This window comes from Prosopis cineraria, unplaced genomic scaffold, assembly GCF_029017545.1.
Source record: "Prosopis cineraria cultivar Desert tree isolate PC_DT_omini unplaced genomic scaffold, ASM2901754v1 PC6, whole genome shotgun sequence".
NCBI lineage: Eukaryota > Viridiplantae > Streptophyta > Magnoliopsida > Fabales > Fabaceae > Prosopis > Prosopis cineraria.
The window spans coordinates 22,616,281-22,633,426 of record NW_026555337.1 but is presented as its reverse complement, the minus strand read 5'-3'; the positions used below and the strand labels follow the sequence as shown (position 1 = coordinate 22,633,426).

The 17,146-nt window shown below is 31.3% G+C and overlaps 1 protein-coding gene across 1 annotated transcript in view; it reads right to left on the bottom strand.

Annotated features, from left to right (window-relative positions):
* Window positions 1-11,500: 11,500 nt before the first annotated feature.
* Window positions 11,501-17,146, bottom strand: part of LOC129314005 (receptor kinase-like protein Xa21) — a 63,223-nt gene continuing 57,577 nt past the window's right edge. The window contains exons 7-10 of the mRNA XM_054957385.1: window positions 16,492-16,782; window positions 14,925-14,996; window positions 12,609-14,216; window positions 11,501-11,853 (exon numbers count right to left, since the gene is read on the bottom strand). Coding sequence (XP_054813360.1) covers window positions 11,501-11,853; window positions 12,609-14,216; window positions 14,925-14,996; window positions 16,492-16,782 — 2,324 coding nt within the window. The remainder of the gene's footprint in view (window positions 11,854-12,608; window positions 14,217-14,924; window positions 14,997-16,491; window positions 16,783-17,146) is intronic.

Here is a 17,146-nt window from a genome sequence, read left to right as displayed (position 1 = left end):
AGAACCAATTTTTCTCTTTTTAGGATCAAGTAATAAAACTTTTGCAAGACAACCTCACATTTTTAAATATTTTAAATTTGGGGTAAACCCTTTCCATAACTCATAAGGTGTTTTCTTTGTTTTCTTATGAGGTATCCTATTTTGTAAAAAACATGCTGACAAAATAGCTTCACCCCGCAAGTTATCAGGTGTAGAAGAACTTACAAGCAAAGCATTCATTGTTTCTTTTGATGTTCTATTTTTTCTTTCTGCCATACCATTAGACTTAGGAGAATAAGGAGGTGTTATCTCATGTATAATTCCTTCTTTTCCATAAAAATCATTTAATAAAACATATTCTCCACCTCTATCAGATTTAACCCTTTTAATCCTTTTGTTTAACAGATTCTCAACCTCTGCTTTATATAAAAGAAAATTTTCAAAAGCCTTATCTTTGTTTCTTAACAAGTATACCATAGAATATCTTGAAAAATCATCAATAAAAGTGATATAATATTTTTTATCACCTCTAGTCATGGTTTGTTTTAAATCACCTAAATCTGTGTGAATTAAAGATAGTAATTCAGATTCTCTTTGACTAGAAAAGTGAGGTTCTTTTCTTTGTTTATTTTCTACACATACTTCACATTTTCCAAAATCATTGTTTTTAATTTCAAAAAGTAGTCCAAGTTGTCACATCCTATTTATATAACCTTTACTAGCGTGACCTAGTCTAGCATGCCACAGATCAAAGGAATCAATCATATAAACAAGCATATACTCAGATGATTCAGTCTTATTCATTTCATCAACATTCAAAACAAACAATCCCTGATTACAATACCCTTTGCCCATAAACACATTATTTTTCATCATTATAATCCTGTTAGATTTAAATGACACTTTAACCCCAGCTTTCCCTAAAAGAGCAACTAACACTAAGTTAGCTCTAACTTCAGGCATATACAGAACATCATTCAGAGCCAGAGTCTTTCCTGATGTGAGCTTTTAGACCACTTTCCTTTTTCCTTGAGCTTTGGCAGTTCGGCAATCAGCAAGGTAAACATGGTCTTCCCCTTCCTTTACAGGATTATTGGAGGTAAACATTTCTTGGCTAGCACATATGTGCCTGGTAGTCTCAGAGTCTACCACCCATTTCTTCACATAAGAAATCAAGAGAGCTTGTGACACCACTGCAGTAATGATGTCATCATCACTGTCACCATCTCGTTGTACCAAATTTACATTTGGCTTTCGAGGCTTATCACGATTTGCTCTCTTCCTACACTATGCTGCATAGTGTCCTGGTTTACCACAGACAAAACAGTCTCCTTTCTTCTTGAAAGAGGGTTAGAAGCATTAGGTTTGTAATCAAATTTTCTATTCTTTTTGTCTTTAGTTTTAGGATCATACCTCTTATTGTGAGGCTTTGCCTCTACCAGGTTGGCTTTGGATGTCATTTCTTTAGTTCGAGCTGCACGTATTGCCTTGTGATTGGTGTCTTTGATGATGATGTGAGTGATCAGGTCAGTCAAGGATAGCTACTTCTGTTTATGTTTTAGCTGCTGTTTATAATCAAACCATGATTCTGGCAGCTTTTCAATCAGGATCCCAGCAACAAACTCATATGGAAGGTTAATGTTTTCAGCACGAAGCTCCTCCAGCAGCTTATGATATTTATTGATTTGCTCCTTCACATCCTTGTTCTCGGTCATCTCCCATTTGTAATAGTTTTCCACAACGAACTTTTATTTGTCGGCATCCTCAGCAGTATACTTTGTCACTAAGGACTCCTATATCTTACAAGCTTCCTTGTAGACACAGTAGACATCAAACAAATCATTAGATAAAGTGTTAATGATAGTGTGTCGGCATACCTTGTTTGCATGAGTCAATGCAACTCTCTGGGCTTGATCAGCATCAGCAGGAGACTCGGATTGAGCAAGAGCAGCGGCCACACCATGCATGTCAAGAACAGTGAAGACTCATTCCTACCAGCATTTGAAGTTCCTGCTGTTAAAGACTTCTATCTTCGATATGTCTAGGAATGGCCTCGGCAAGGGGACGACAACAGCGACAGGGACGTACTGACCTCTAGCCAAACCACTGGGCATACCTTTGGGAGTGACATTCTCGACACTATTGGTCACCATTAGGTTGAATAGTTCTTAAGATTGTTGGCGGCACCGACGGGAGACGTGAACGGCGAACTACGAACTACTTGAGTCGTGCCCGGAAGGACATTGTCCTTAAGAACTATTCCGGCACACCTACTGACGATCGATAGTTCCCCAAGATTAAATAAGCACCTCCTACGGAGCAAGGAAATAGAACAACAGAGACTAAAAGCTCAAACACAAACGAATACAAGAGCAGAAGGCAGAGGGAGGAGAGAACCCCAAAAACTCAAGAGGCTGGTCACCGTTTTCTATCAACACCCAGGGGCTATATATAGCCTGAAGATGGAGACACAAACGCTGGCTCATTATCACCGATTAATGCTTTGGTTACACACGTATTAAACAGCAAAAATGTACATGGATTAATGCTTTGGTTACACACGTCTTAAACAGCAAAACGTACATGGATTAACGCTTTGGTTACACACGTCCATTAATCCGGAGATGTTTGGTAGACAAAACATTTAAGACATTTCAGTTTTGAGAAGAGGTTTAATGCCCAAAAAAACTGCCAAGTCCTCAAGTTCAAATTCGAAACAGCAAAATCAGAGGTTTTCGGGTAAGCTAAAAATAATTATTTATTTAATTATTTTGTAAACATAACCCGGTAAAAGTAACCCAATGCCTCTTGAATTCACATGCGGGGGGCGAATTGGCTGATTTCAACTGTGATTGCCCTATGTTGGCTTGTCTCATGTGTGCGAGGCCACTTCTCCTCTAAGCCCATTTTACTAGCCTACTTCATTCCTTAGTATATACACACTAGGAGAGTCCTTCTTTTAGTTAATGTGGGACTTTGACACACACACACTTTTGACACACATACAACAGTATAATATGTCATCAGATAATCATGATCAAAAGTGATGATTAAGTGTAGTTTAATAAATAATTTTTTGGAATATTTTCAGTCAGCTTAATTAAAGGCACGAAGATTACCATTTGAAGTATAAGTAATTTCTTAAAGTTGATTTCTCATGGATTACTACGCATTAAGTAATTTATGCAATCAAGCTGGCCAAAGAAAAATATCTGCCATAACTATGTGAGCCAGTTAAATTTATTAAAACCAAAAAAAAAATTGTTGAGTTCATCGGTTCTAAAGATTTGTCACAATCTATATATATATAGATCTTAAGGCTCAAAGACCACGTAATGAATTTCTGACTCCGTCTGAAATCCCAACGGACCTTCAAGTTCGAGGAATCCTTCGCAAATTGAGGTTTGTATTTGGCATGGAAATTATCTATTTCCATAATATCATATTTTGAATTCTTGTTAACAGAACTTGAAAAGATAAAAGAAAGCTTTTAATATATTGGTCTAGTTCTAGAATCGAATTAACAATGCAAAAAAAAAAAAAAGGATGAAGACAGCAAAATTCATGACTAAACTATATATGTCCTTCACGGCCCACACACACACACACGCACGTCACGAGTCATTGTTAATATTGAAGCCTTCCTATTTAAAAACAAGTCAAAGTCGAAGAGAGATAGGCACGTATAGCATACCCACAAAATGATAGTATTTATTCCTCGTGATGACTCATGGGGTGTTTAATTAATGATTTATTCACGTAATTTTACAGACGGTGAGATGTTTCTGAAGTTCTAAGTTCAGCCATGACTCATGACAGTAGGGGAATGTTGAATTCCATATAGTCGGTTTCAGTGCTAATCCTGTCAAAGATCTAAGCCTTTTCGTTTCAATTTATTTTAAAACACATCAATAATCAGATTGAGGAGTCTCATCTATGTGAAATAAACTGAACTTTAAGACAGAACAAAACTAAAATATGCTATGCAATATACACACAATAACCCATAGCCGTGTGTGGCTTTGGACCGTTAAGGCAAGAGCCTTAGGACTTGTCAAAACCTTATTTATAGTTTATATAATTATTAATTGGTTTTTATTTCATTTATCATTGATATCAATTTTATTTACATCTTTTGGTTGAAAATTTATTGGCACTTCATATTAGTGTTAATATTCACATATCATTCCAACAAATAAGGAGGGAAAATACTTTATTAACAACAATTCTCATCTCCCTCCATCAAATCAATTTGATTATTTTAGGTGAATTATTTGATTACAAAACTTTAATATATAATTATGTAACTAACAAAACAATTATACACGCTGAGCCTTGCTAATAATTTTGTCTTAGGCCTCAAAAGTTATTATAAGCCTTAGCTTGCTGGTTGATTTTTCGATTAAAAGTCCTTACTTTTCTTTCATTCTGCATAGTATTTATTATTTTGTTTGGCCATTTATACCATTTCAATGATTCCTTCTTGATTAGTCCTTACTTTTTTTTTTTCCTTCCTTGCGTAGAGGGGAAATGGCGCTCTGGATCTTCACAATGCTGAAAATTTTAGAAAATCGCAAACACTCTTTTTTACTTACTGTCATTATTTGTTTTCTTTTATCCATCTTACTTGGAAGTAGAAAATTCTAAGATCGGGCAATAATGTTGTACTATTTAGGCATTAATGTTTCTTAAAAGTGAAACATTCATTTGAAATATAAAACTAAGTGGGTTGTCAAGTTAGAATAATTATACAATTCGACAATTAATATACGATTTAGTCTAACTAAGTGACTGATGTGTGGGTTTATTAAATGGAGGAAAAAATAGTAGGGTATTATCCCATGTATGGAAAAAATAGTAGGTTTATAATGTATCTCAAACATTTATGATATTTTTCGCTTGTGACAGAGAGACTTTTGTGGCCATTGCAAGGCTCTTTGAAATAGGGAAGAGGCTCCTTAAAGATATATATTTGAAACTTGTTGCTGCTAGGACCTTCTGTGCTAGTAGTCTAAATCTTCAATAGGTCATTATAATTAACCATTGATTTATTGATTTTCAGTTTCATTTATTTCATTGTGACTTTTGATATCTAGTGTGTTTAATTCATGGCTTACTTTGCTGCACAATTCACAAAAAAATTGGTTACATAGCTATCTATGCCTTTTCTTGTGTACTCTTTGATATTCTTTTACATAACATTTTTTTTCATCCAAAATGTGTCTTTTAGTTTGATTTTTTTTTAATTTAGGTGAGAAGAGTCGCCTTTATTTTCCTAGGTTCCTTTGCTTCAAGGAAAGTGATTCTGCTTAAAAGTTCATTTATTTTCTAATAAATTTTGTTTGTTGGTGTTTTTAATTGTTTTGGTGTAACTTTTGATATTTGAAATTGTTTATTAACTTATATTAATAGTATATCATGTTTTATTACTGTGATTTATTTATTAAAAAATGTTGTGTATTTAAATTATTATTCAAATAATTATGACATTGAGATTTAAATATAAAGCAGGCTGGCATAAAAAATAAATATATATTTATTTTTATTAAAGAAAATAAATCTGCAGGTGCATTTCTCATAAGAAATGCTCCCGTAGAGGTACCATATGGGAGTATTTCGAGTGAGAAATGCTCCAATAGGATAGGCCTACAGGAACATTTTCGAATTGCTCTCATATATACGGAGCATCTGTTTTGAAAGTATTTTGAAAATGCCATAAAAGGGTAAAAATGAACACTTTGAAAGGCATCTTTTTGTTCTAGTATATTATGACTGTCAGATCCTCACTTTTAACATTGTCACCAAGCAATCGGAAGTGATTTGGTGCAGGCAAAATGGAAAATGAAGCCCATGGATTGAAATTGACAATTTAATCATCGGGTTACAACTCATTCAGTAAGTTCAAAATTTTTGCTGAATTTTGAAAAATTATAACTAAATCTAGAGAATTCATAAATGACCCAAAATTCTATAGAAAGCTCTTGAAGTCCTTTACTAGAAACAAAAAAAGTTTTGGCCTTTCTCATGCCAAAAATACAATTTATTGCTTTTCTATACTTGCTCTGATTCTTCGATTGAATCCGTACCTTAACTTTAAAATTTCATAGCTCATTCTATAAAATTGTTTTTGATCTGATTCTTGTCTTAATGTAAACCTTGACAAGTTCTCTACAAGAGAAAAATAAGAAACAAGACTTTAATTGTAATAACCCAAAAAATTCGTGTTAAGTTTAAATTTTGTAGTGATATAATTTAAGTGTATTTTTATTATTTTTATGATTAGATATAATAAAAAGGAATATTAGTCTTGTTGGAAATTGAGCTAACCATCTATCTATTAAGTCCTTAGTTCAAACCTTGCTTAAAAACTGCCCTCTATTTTAAAATTATATTAGCATTAGATTTTTTTTTTTTCATTCCACTAGATCTTTTCATTGAACCAGCCAGAAGCTTCAACTGAAAATCCCTCTGCCATTCTCATCTTCTTCCTTCTCCACGTTCTGCCCAACTGGTTTTTCTAGGGGCGCCAAATTCTCCCACTTTCTTTTGTGTTGATAGGTGCGTTGATTTCTTCTCCTTTTTCTTCTGCTTTGCATCACTAATCCCTCACCATCACGGGTTGTCACTCTGCTTGTCAGTCCGCCGCTTATACGCGTCGTGAGTTTTACTTTCTTTGTCTCTGTTAGAGTTGTACAGCGGCTCCTTCTACTTTGGTGTTGAGGAAGTTGATTCAATTCTTGGTTGTAGAAAACGCTCAGACCCTTCTCAGTCTTTGTTTTGTTTTCTTATTTTGTGGTGATGCCATTGGCTGGGTGAGAAGGTGGGTCGCCGAAGGAAATCATTGTGCTGCTGTTAGAGGTTGCTACTGGCGCCTTCTTCTTATTCTTCTTCTTTTCTTCCCTGTCGCAACCATACTGGAGTTTCTTCCTCCCCTGTTCAGCTGTAGATTTATTTACTCCCCCCTGCTTGTGCGTTATTGGTCCATCTAAAGTGAGCATCCTTAATCTCTTCTCCTTCTCCTTGATAAATCTGTGCATGTGAGTGTGTGATGTAATATGATTGAAGTTGCAAATTTTCACTTGAGTTTCTGCTGTGCTATTCGTGGCTGGAAAAAAAAAAGAAAGAAAGAAGAAAAATTGAATTAAGCTGAAATTTATGTATTGAAAACATGATGATGATAAATATGGATCAGAATTTAACTAAAATTAATTTTGTTTGGGTTAGTTAATGTTGAAGAATTGGTTAAGATGAGCTTTGGTGAGAAAGAACTTAAAATTTTAGTTTAAAAATTTATGCATATAAGGTGTTCAGTAAAATGTTTGTATTGATTTTGGTGGTAATAATCATGTGATATTTGTATTGTGGTTAATTAAATAGCTATGGAAGGAACTTATTTGATATAAAGGAACTAGAGTTGATATTTTTCCTTTCCCACGTACTTACTTTGGATTGAATATTTTAGGTGATAAATTATATATATATATATATATATAAGAAAATGACAATGGTTTTGCATGGGTACTAAGGATTTAAGAACCCAATATGGTTGCGAGAGTCAATTAGAAGCAAGTTATATCTATTTGGGAGCATGTCAGGTAAGCGGATAACGTTCCAATCAATTTATATATTAGAAAATTTTCTATATCAAAATATTGTTTTAACAATTTATAGATATTAAATATTTCTCTTGCATTAGCTCCTTTTGTTAGTTAAATTGCTTTACATCTTAGAGTCATGTCTTATACTTTTTGGATTGATGGAAATACTTTTACAGATTTTAGTAGTCTGTTATTTGATAAAGCCAACTATGAAAATTAGTGAACAATTTATGAAATATCAATTGTGAATTTTCATATTTATAAAGATTGATGTTTTACATGTTTCATGTGAGTTTGATACTGACAAGAGAAATTATATTTTGAAAATGATGATTTTCTCGCTTGTTTGAAAGTGGATTTAAAAAGGAACTTTATACAGAACAATGGCTACTAATGGCAATTCCATTAGCCCTTGGCATGCCATGATATACCTAGCTAGTAGGGTGTTTATAGGAGGTGCTAGTCCCATATGATGACCAACGCACATGAAACAAAGGGATAGTTATTCGTGAGCATCGTAGTCACATTTGTTTCATAGCTTCAGCTGCATTTGGTTATTTACCTTCGTAGACTTTGTATCCACATTTATTTCATGGCTTCCGTTGCGTTTGGTTATTTATTTTCGTGAACTACGTGTCCACGTTTGTTTTCATGGCAAGAGCCGTGTTTGTTATTTACCCTCGTGAACTATGTGTCCACGTTTGTTAATGGTTGTGATAAGTTCCTATAATCATAAATTAGATTATTTGGTGATTTTACATCTCATTGATTTTTTATTTAGTAATTTATGCATAATTATTTATTTTGTTTATTTGTTTTCTTGAAATCACTTGACAACAATATTTGATCTGATATTTTAATGGTTTAAAATTTTATTTAAAGTTATATAGAGCCATTTTATTTTGAAGTTTATTGAATTTTTATGAAAATTGTTATCTCCTACTTACATAATTGTTTCAAACTTTCCTTTTATTCATGTTTAATTGTTTATTGTTGGGATATTATTCATTGAAAAAATATTTTTAGTCTCAGATAGAAAGACTCAACTTGCATTTCAACATGTTCATTGTGGCATTTTATCATTCAAATGGAGTGAAAGAATTATTTTGGCAAGACCCATTTGATGTAATTTGAACCTTACATTAAATCAATGGTCTAGCCCTAGGCGCTCCATGTTGACTATAGGCAAGATCCTCATTTTTATTATAAGATTGAATAATTGTTGGTAAGGAGTGCAATTTCTTTGTTTGTATTATTGTTGTTCTTTGTTGGTGATAAATTTTAGGAAGTCTCAATTTTAGGATACATTTCACTAAGAAATTTTTTTTAGGAAATTTTGAATTTTGGTTGCATGAAAAATATAAAAAATTAATTAATTAATAATAATAAAAATAAAATATCTAAAAATTCTATTTATATATTACGTGTTTATGGTTTAAAAATTTGAAATTTCTTTAATTAAGGCTTATGGGATGTGAGTTTTGTATACATATCCCATGCCAGTCACACCTTATATTTCGGGGCATGACATTAATTGAGCCAACTGATACAGTAAAAACATTCCCTGAAGTTGCATTGTTTCCAAGACTGACTTTGGCCCTTGTCTTAGAAATTTAATAACTTAAGCTACAGAGCTCTAGAAAGCTTGTGATGTCTAGATTATGCATAGAAATTATCAAAGTCAAAAGAATCCATTTACTATAAACATTTAAATGAAACATTAACAGACCTCTAGAAAATCTTGCATCAGAACAGCTTGATACTTACATGTTTAAATCATAGCTCCAAGAGATTTCTGTTTAAGGATGTGGGTTTTGCGGCTTTTAGAGACTACTCATGAGAGGTGGGAGGTTAAAATATATATGGGTTTAGGTTTTCTAAAAAGTTCAAGTCTAATTTTTCTTTTTTGACTCAGGGATTAATGTTTTTCTATTTTTAAATTATATTAACACAATATGTGTATATCTAGTTGAAACCTTTAGATAATATATATATGTGTGTGTATGTTATCTATCGTTCATTTATTTTATCCTTAATTTATCTTTATACATCTATCTGGTGGTTTTAGTTTTAGTTTTTTTTTTTTGTGGGCTGTATAGTTTGTTTTATCTAATTTATGATATTCTTTTATATCTAATCAATTTTTAAATCTCTCTCTCTCTCTAATTTTGTTCTTATCTTTTATTCTATAAGACAATTTTTTTTTATTTTTTTAAGTTGTTGCATGTAAGGATAAATTTATTAAATAACTTTACATCAGCTTAATCTAACAAATTTACTGATTATTCTCCAAAATTGATCTTAGATGCCTCTTTTATCGTCCAAGGCCTTATTTATTTCTTTTACCCTATCCTGGATTCTCTTGACCTTTAACTTGCTCATTCTTCAATTATGGACACTTCCTTGAAGTCTCTGAAAGCATTATGCTTTTGTAACAAAAAGTGTTTTAAAGTATTATTTGGTGCTTGAGTGTAATTCTATCTTTTCAAGGAACTTGAGGGACTCCTGATAAGTTGGGCTAAGTAGCTTATTGAATTATGGCATATTCTTGAGCTTCTAGGCCCAAAATTCTTGATGTTACACTAGCAATGATTTATTTATTCATATTTCCAAAGGAAAAAATGTCATTAGATTTTATTGGTTTGCATTTTTATTGGTCTAAATTTCCGGTTAGAAGAATGAGATTTGAAATGGCAAGCTTTTGCTAGCTGCCCAACGATTTTTCCCATGAAATTGTAGAGAGATAAACTAGGAACCTCATGAGTCTAAGCTTTAGAGAGTAAGGAATACCATATTAGGCTATTTACCAATAAAATTTGAGCAACCTTCCAAATTTTTGTCCAAAGTAGAAACTTGACTGTCCTCCACTGTTTTCGACATAAAATCGAAGCAAGGATCTAAATCTCTATATTAAGTCTTTTATGACAATAAAAGATGCCAAAAGGGATTCGCTACATTATTATTTTATTTGACAATCCTTTTAGTATGCAGAACTATTATGAAAGAAAATATTTTCTTTTCTTGACATTGGTGGACATCTAACCTAAAGTTTACTCAATATGAACGAATTAAATTAGCTCACAAGTGAGGTGTCGCCTTTGCAAATAAGCTCATCCATGCATTTTTTGATTGAAAATTAGTTTGTAGAATCTTCTTCAATGTATCTCTTGAGTTCAAAATATTACAAAGAACAATCACTATGTTCCATTCCTTCCAAATTAATTATGTTGTATTAGTTCACTATAATGACTCTAAATTTTAAATTAAATAAATCCTCTTCCAATTAATATTTAATTTATTTATTTTAATTTTATGACAAATGAGGAATAGTGGCCTAGTGAAATTTATATTAGTTATTTATATAGAGGTCTAAAGTTTGAATCTTACTTAAGCCAAAGGTTACTTTTATTTTCTTATATGGGAAATTACTAAAGTGCCCTTATTTTTATTATAAAAATATTATAATAACAATAATAAAAATTTGGTGTGGTCCCCTTTTGAAAATTTCCCCAACAAGCTTTGGGTCTTGTTTTGTAATTTTCTCAATGAGCTTATTATTTCATTCTCTCGATTTTTCTTGTCGGTTAGAAGCTGCAGAACACACACACACACACAGAGGGGGAGAGAGAGGGACTGTTCCCGTCTGTCTCTGTTAAATAAAAAGTTTAATTTATTTTATTTTATTTGACATTGCATTTGTTAAATAAAATGTTTAATTTATTTAACAAATGTATGCACCCCTTTGTTGCTCAAAAATCTCATCAAACATGTCATATATGATACAACAATCGTTACAGCCACTACATTTTCTTCCATGTTTGGTGAAAAAACATGCATACGCCATACAAGTAATGTGCCAAGCATGTTTTTGAAAGGAAATATACAACATAAATTGAAAATAGAGTATTGCTTGTTTAATGATGTCAATGATGTTGCCTTTGCATAATCATGTTCTTGATCTTGTTTAATGACACAACAACATCTGTCATGTTGCTTCGCATTTCAAGAAAATCAATGCAACAATTTAATGCCAATTCAAAAATACTGGATGTAGAAGTCAATATATCACCAATATACTGATCATCACCCTGCAATAAATTGGAATCTATGACATTAATTATTTCATGTAGCATTGAGTCACTCACCCAACTCTTCAAGTTCAATCCTGCAACAAACATGTCTTCTGTTGGTTTTCTTCGTGTGAACACTTCCATTAATATAATTCCATAGCTATACACATCTACTTTTGTTGAAACAACTCTAGTAGATCCATATTCTGCATAGAATTGGATTCAAGCACCAAAAAATCAATTATTTCTCATAGTCATAATTTATGAACCAGAATAAATTAAAAATACAAATTTAATTAAGATTAATTGTTCAAAATTGATCATTTGTATTGGTGTTTCTTGTGTAATCATTACACTATGATTTTTTATATACAATTACAATATAGCAATCCTTGAGAGACTCGTTTTTAGGTCCAACAAAAATGCATGCTGTAGTAATTTGCATCCCCCCTCTCTCATATCATGTACATGCACATAAAAATAATTAAAGCAACCAAGCTCAATGAATGCAAAATATAGAAAATAAGAAATCCTTTTGGTTGCCTATTTTATGAAAGAACCTTCCTCAAATAAAACATTAGAATATATATATATATATATATATATTTGAATTTACTTTTCTCTATTTAAGAATTTGGAGGAAATGGTTTCAAGTATTTATTTGACAGGTGACTTTAATGAAAATCAATTAAGCTTCTTATCTATAGAGATCAAATCAAGAAGATCTAATGCTTTGTGGTTACAATCATAGTATTGCTCATAGAAGGTAATGAATATTTTGTATATTGATTTTTCTATGATATTGCTAATTTAAATAATAAGTGATAGAGTATGAAAGAATTCATAAGTATCATTTAATAAGGTGACTCCAATGTAATCTAAAAGAAATTAAGAACCTAAAAGAATTCTTGAAATATAGATGCAAAAAAGAACATGATGAAGCCAGGTTTAGAATAATTACCAGGTGCTATATATCCAATTGTAGGTATTGTCTCTGTATGTATTCTAGATTGCCCTTCATCTAAAAGTTTGGAAATTCCAAAGTCACTCACATGAGCAACCATATCACCATCCAACAAAATGTTACTTGGCTTCAAATCGCAATGAACTATTGGTGTTGACAAGCCATGATGGAGATATTCCAAAACAAATGCTACATTTATCATTACATTGAGCCTTTGTAAAAAGTCCAAACAATAATTGTGAGAATACAACCATTTTTCAAGGCTCCCTTTAGGCATGAACTCCATTATCAAACATTTGAAATCAACATTGGAACAACAACTTACGATGTTCAAATTATAATGACGCACATTACGCATTGTGTTGCATTCCACTTCAAAGCACCTTGACATTTTTTCAGAATCAAAATTAAATACTTTAATTGCAACAGTCATCCCATTCAAAAGCTTTCCTTTGAACACTTCACCATAACTCCCCTTTCCAAGAATGTTACTCTCATCAAATCCATTAGTGGCCTCCAAAATTTCAAAATATGAAATCCTCCTTGGCCCTCCTAAAATAGATAAACCCCTCTCAATTGGTTCCCTTAAATTTGAATGTCTATGTCTTAAAAGGATAATACCTAAGACAATTAAAATTGTTGACACAACAATGGGTGATATGCATTTTAGTAAAAGTGATTTTGCCCATGACCATTTTCTTCTTCCTTTTTCACAAGGAGGCACTTTTAGTTGTGGAAGGCCACAAAGAGCTTCATTCATCATGAAAGATTCAGCAGTCAAATTTGCAAAAACTCTACCACTTGGAATCTCTCCTTGTAGTTTGTTGTAGGAGAGATTGATATACTTAAGATAAGTAAGTGACTCTAAGGATTTGGGGATCTCACCGGATAAATTATTCTTAGAAAGGTCCAAATTTACTAAGCTCAGCATATTTCCAAATGATTTAGGAATATTTCCTTGCAAATTGTTGTGTGCTAAGGAGAGATCTTGCAAGTTCATTAGTCCACCCAAAGATGTTGGAATATTTTCTGAAATATGATTTCTTGACAAATCTAGTGATATAAGAGCATTTAAGTTTCCAATACTTGATGATACATTTCCAACTAAAATATTGGAAGATAAGTTTACTTTCAATATATCCTTCAAATTCCAAAAGGAGGAGGGTATTTTTAAAATTAACTTATTAGAGTCCAAGTAAAGTTCTCGTAAAGAGGTAACATTTCCTAAACAATGTGGCATTTCTCCAAAAAACTTGTTTCTGCTTAATGATAAATAGGCAAGCTTTGTGATTTCACATATCTCATCAATGATTAGGCCATGTAGCTCATTGCCTTCAAGATTCAAATATTGAAGACCCTGTAAACCACCAATTACTTTTGGAATTGATCCTGTCAACATATTTTCTCCCAAGGATAGTTCATAGAAACTAGTGAGATTCCCGAAATTTGATGGAAGATTGCCAATTATAGAATTGCTTCCAAGATTTAAGTATCTCAAAGTTGAAATGTTAAAAATGTTGGATGGAATAGATCCGCTCAACTTGTTATACGTCAAATCTAAGATCTCAAGCTTATGGAGATTGCCTATTTCCATAGGTATTAAACCTGTATTCAAAAGATTAATTTTGGTGAACTTATTTAAAGTGAATAATAAAAATAGTAATTAAGACAAATATCTAAAAAATGAGATGTATCATTGTCCATACTCCTTTATATATTAGGTGAGTCAAGTTCTACATATAGAGTTTAGCTTTCTCCCCACACACACGCACACACTAACAAGATGGACGCTTATCTTTTACATAGATTCTTTAAATTATTTTTATAAATGCAATTCAGCTTATAAATAATTAAAAAATAATTCTGTTAAAATAAATAAGAGATTAAAGACTTTTTATTTATTTGTACCATAGTTGAGCATTGTAATCTAAATATAAAAATTAAATCATACTCTTGTTTTTTGTCCTAAACATGCCTCCAATCCAACATTTAATGGTTGAAACTGAGAAAACTTATTAAGATTTTAGATTAAATTTTCAATTTCAAATATTGCAATCTCTTACAAAATATCTTTGTAATGGGGTAACTGACAAAAAAAAACCAAAAATTAATGTTTCTGATTTTGCACAAAAATAAAAACATGTGAACTTGAAAAAATGATTGTAGCAATTATATATAATTTTTTAAACTGTTAAAACATGTCTACAATGTTTAGGTTTTTAAGATCACCAATTTTATTAGGAATATTTCTTGCAATTAAGCAACAGATAAAATAACCATATATAACAATGCTTTTGCTTGTTGAATGAATACCTTCCAAATTATTGGAACCCACAGTTAACTTTTGAAGCATGGTCAAATTTCCAATACTTTTGGGTATATGACCTGAAAGAAGATTGAGACTTAAAAGCATAAGGGACAGTACATTAATTAAAGCACAATTTGTCTAATGCCATTTAGAAGTCACAAATTAGATCGGCATGAGGTATTCCCAATAATTTCACTCATTTTAAGAAAATACTATTACATTGTTAACTTTGCTAAAAATCCAAAGATTCTAGTTTTACTTGTTTTTTTGATACTGTAGTTTTACCTTTCTTAAATAAACGAATTATTCTGGAAAAAAGGAATTAAATAATTTTTTTAGAGAAATAATACTCATCAGGCTTATGTCTCAGACCAAGTAGCCTAGTATTATAGCAGGACATAACATATATATGGTATCATAAGTTAAGTAAGACCCATCATCATCATATAAATTTTTGGCTAATATATATTGTATGAGAATAAGACCATGTAGTTTGCTTAACTGAAAAAGTTGTTTGTGTGGTGACAGTTCATGAGCTAATAGCATGAGCTCACTCTAGATCCTGAACAACTCATATGATGACATCATATATATATATATATATTGTAGTATTGAAGATCATAATTTTCAAATGTCCACTATCTCTGTAATTTCTTTAAGAATATCTTTAACAATATTATTGTAAAAGAACAAACAAAAAATGAAAACAAAAAGGCAATGTTTTCATTTAAAATGATGCAGAGAAAATCATTTAAGACAAATATGGGTAATAATGCATGGGCTATTGAGCTTTTACGTATTTAATTTTTTTATATTTATCTTAAAACAGCTTTGATAGGGGCTACTTGTATATTTATTTATTTATTATGAAAATAATTTGATTCATTTAAAAAAGAACTTCATTTATGGAAAAAATGAAAAAAAAAATAAAACATTGTTTATTTTCATCCTCCCCCTTTCTTCTACCCTCCCTCTTTCTTTCCAATACACGTGGAATCTTTTCAATTATTACTTGATTTAACACGCTCATTTGCAAGATATGGAATTGTTTTGCAAACAAAATAGAATTAGATATATAAAAAATCATTTTAATCAAAATATGTCATTGAGGTTCATATATACAAGGGTACAAACAGATAGTGTTTTTAGTATGTTTATAGACACTGTTTTTAATTTAGGCTCATATACAAGGGTATGTAATATGTTTGCCATAGATGAGGGTGGAAGATGGAAACAGGGTAGTTGGTTGTGAACTGATGTAAGCTTTTTTTGGGAAAACAGAATTTAAAAATTATATAAATTAATTTTATATCTAATAAAAATGATATCAAATTTTTGTTTTACTTTACATTTTTTTTCCAAAACAGGTTTGATACCAGTTCCTTAAATTTTGATTACTTTTTAAATATAAATTAATTTGTCAATGTAGATTTTCATTTAAATAATAGCAGATAAAGAAGTCCAATTTGTTTTATTGTTTTGATCAATACCAACGTCAAATGCATAAAAGTGCAATCGAAATATATTTGATAAGATTGAATCTAGAAATTTGACTTAATGAGTAGTACATACCTTTGAGAAAGTTGTCTTCTAATGTTAAGTTTTTCAGGTCTTTGCATTGTGTCCAACCAGATGGTATTGGTCCAAATAATTTGTTGACGTGAAGACTCAAATATTGTAAATTTGGAAGTCCATTGCATATATTAGAAGGAATGCCTCCCGACAAATTATTCCAACTTAAATCAATATCCCGCAACTCAGATATATTAAAGATAGCAAATGAAATTTGGGCAGAAAACTTATTTCCGCCTAAATGTAAAATTTCCAGACTTTCAAGATTACCAATCTCTTTGGGAATATCTCCTACAATGTTATATAAAATAGACTCATCAAATTTGTTGTAATCAATCAAAATATAACTCTTCAAGTTGGAAATAAAAGAGGAAAGAAAAATTTAAGATGATTTTTTAAAGCTATTAATAATTTATTCTTCATCAATTTTTGAATTAGGAAAGGGGAAGTGAAAGGAAGAAAAGATAATGAAGACAATAAAGGAGAAGAAGTTGAGATGGAGGTGTAAAGGCATAGACAACCCATAATCTGATAGTTCAATATGTATTTCTCATGCGTCTCTCTATGTAGAGAATTAAAAGGAAAATCTTCATCGTCTTGATGTGTGAAAAATAAATAGAAGAAAAAGAAATTATTGAGAGATTCAAAATAAAAA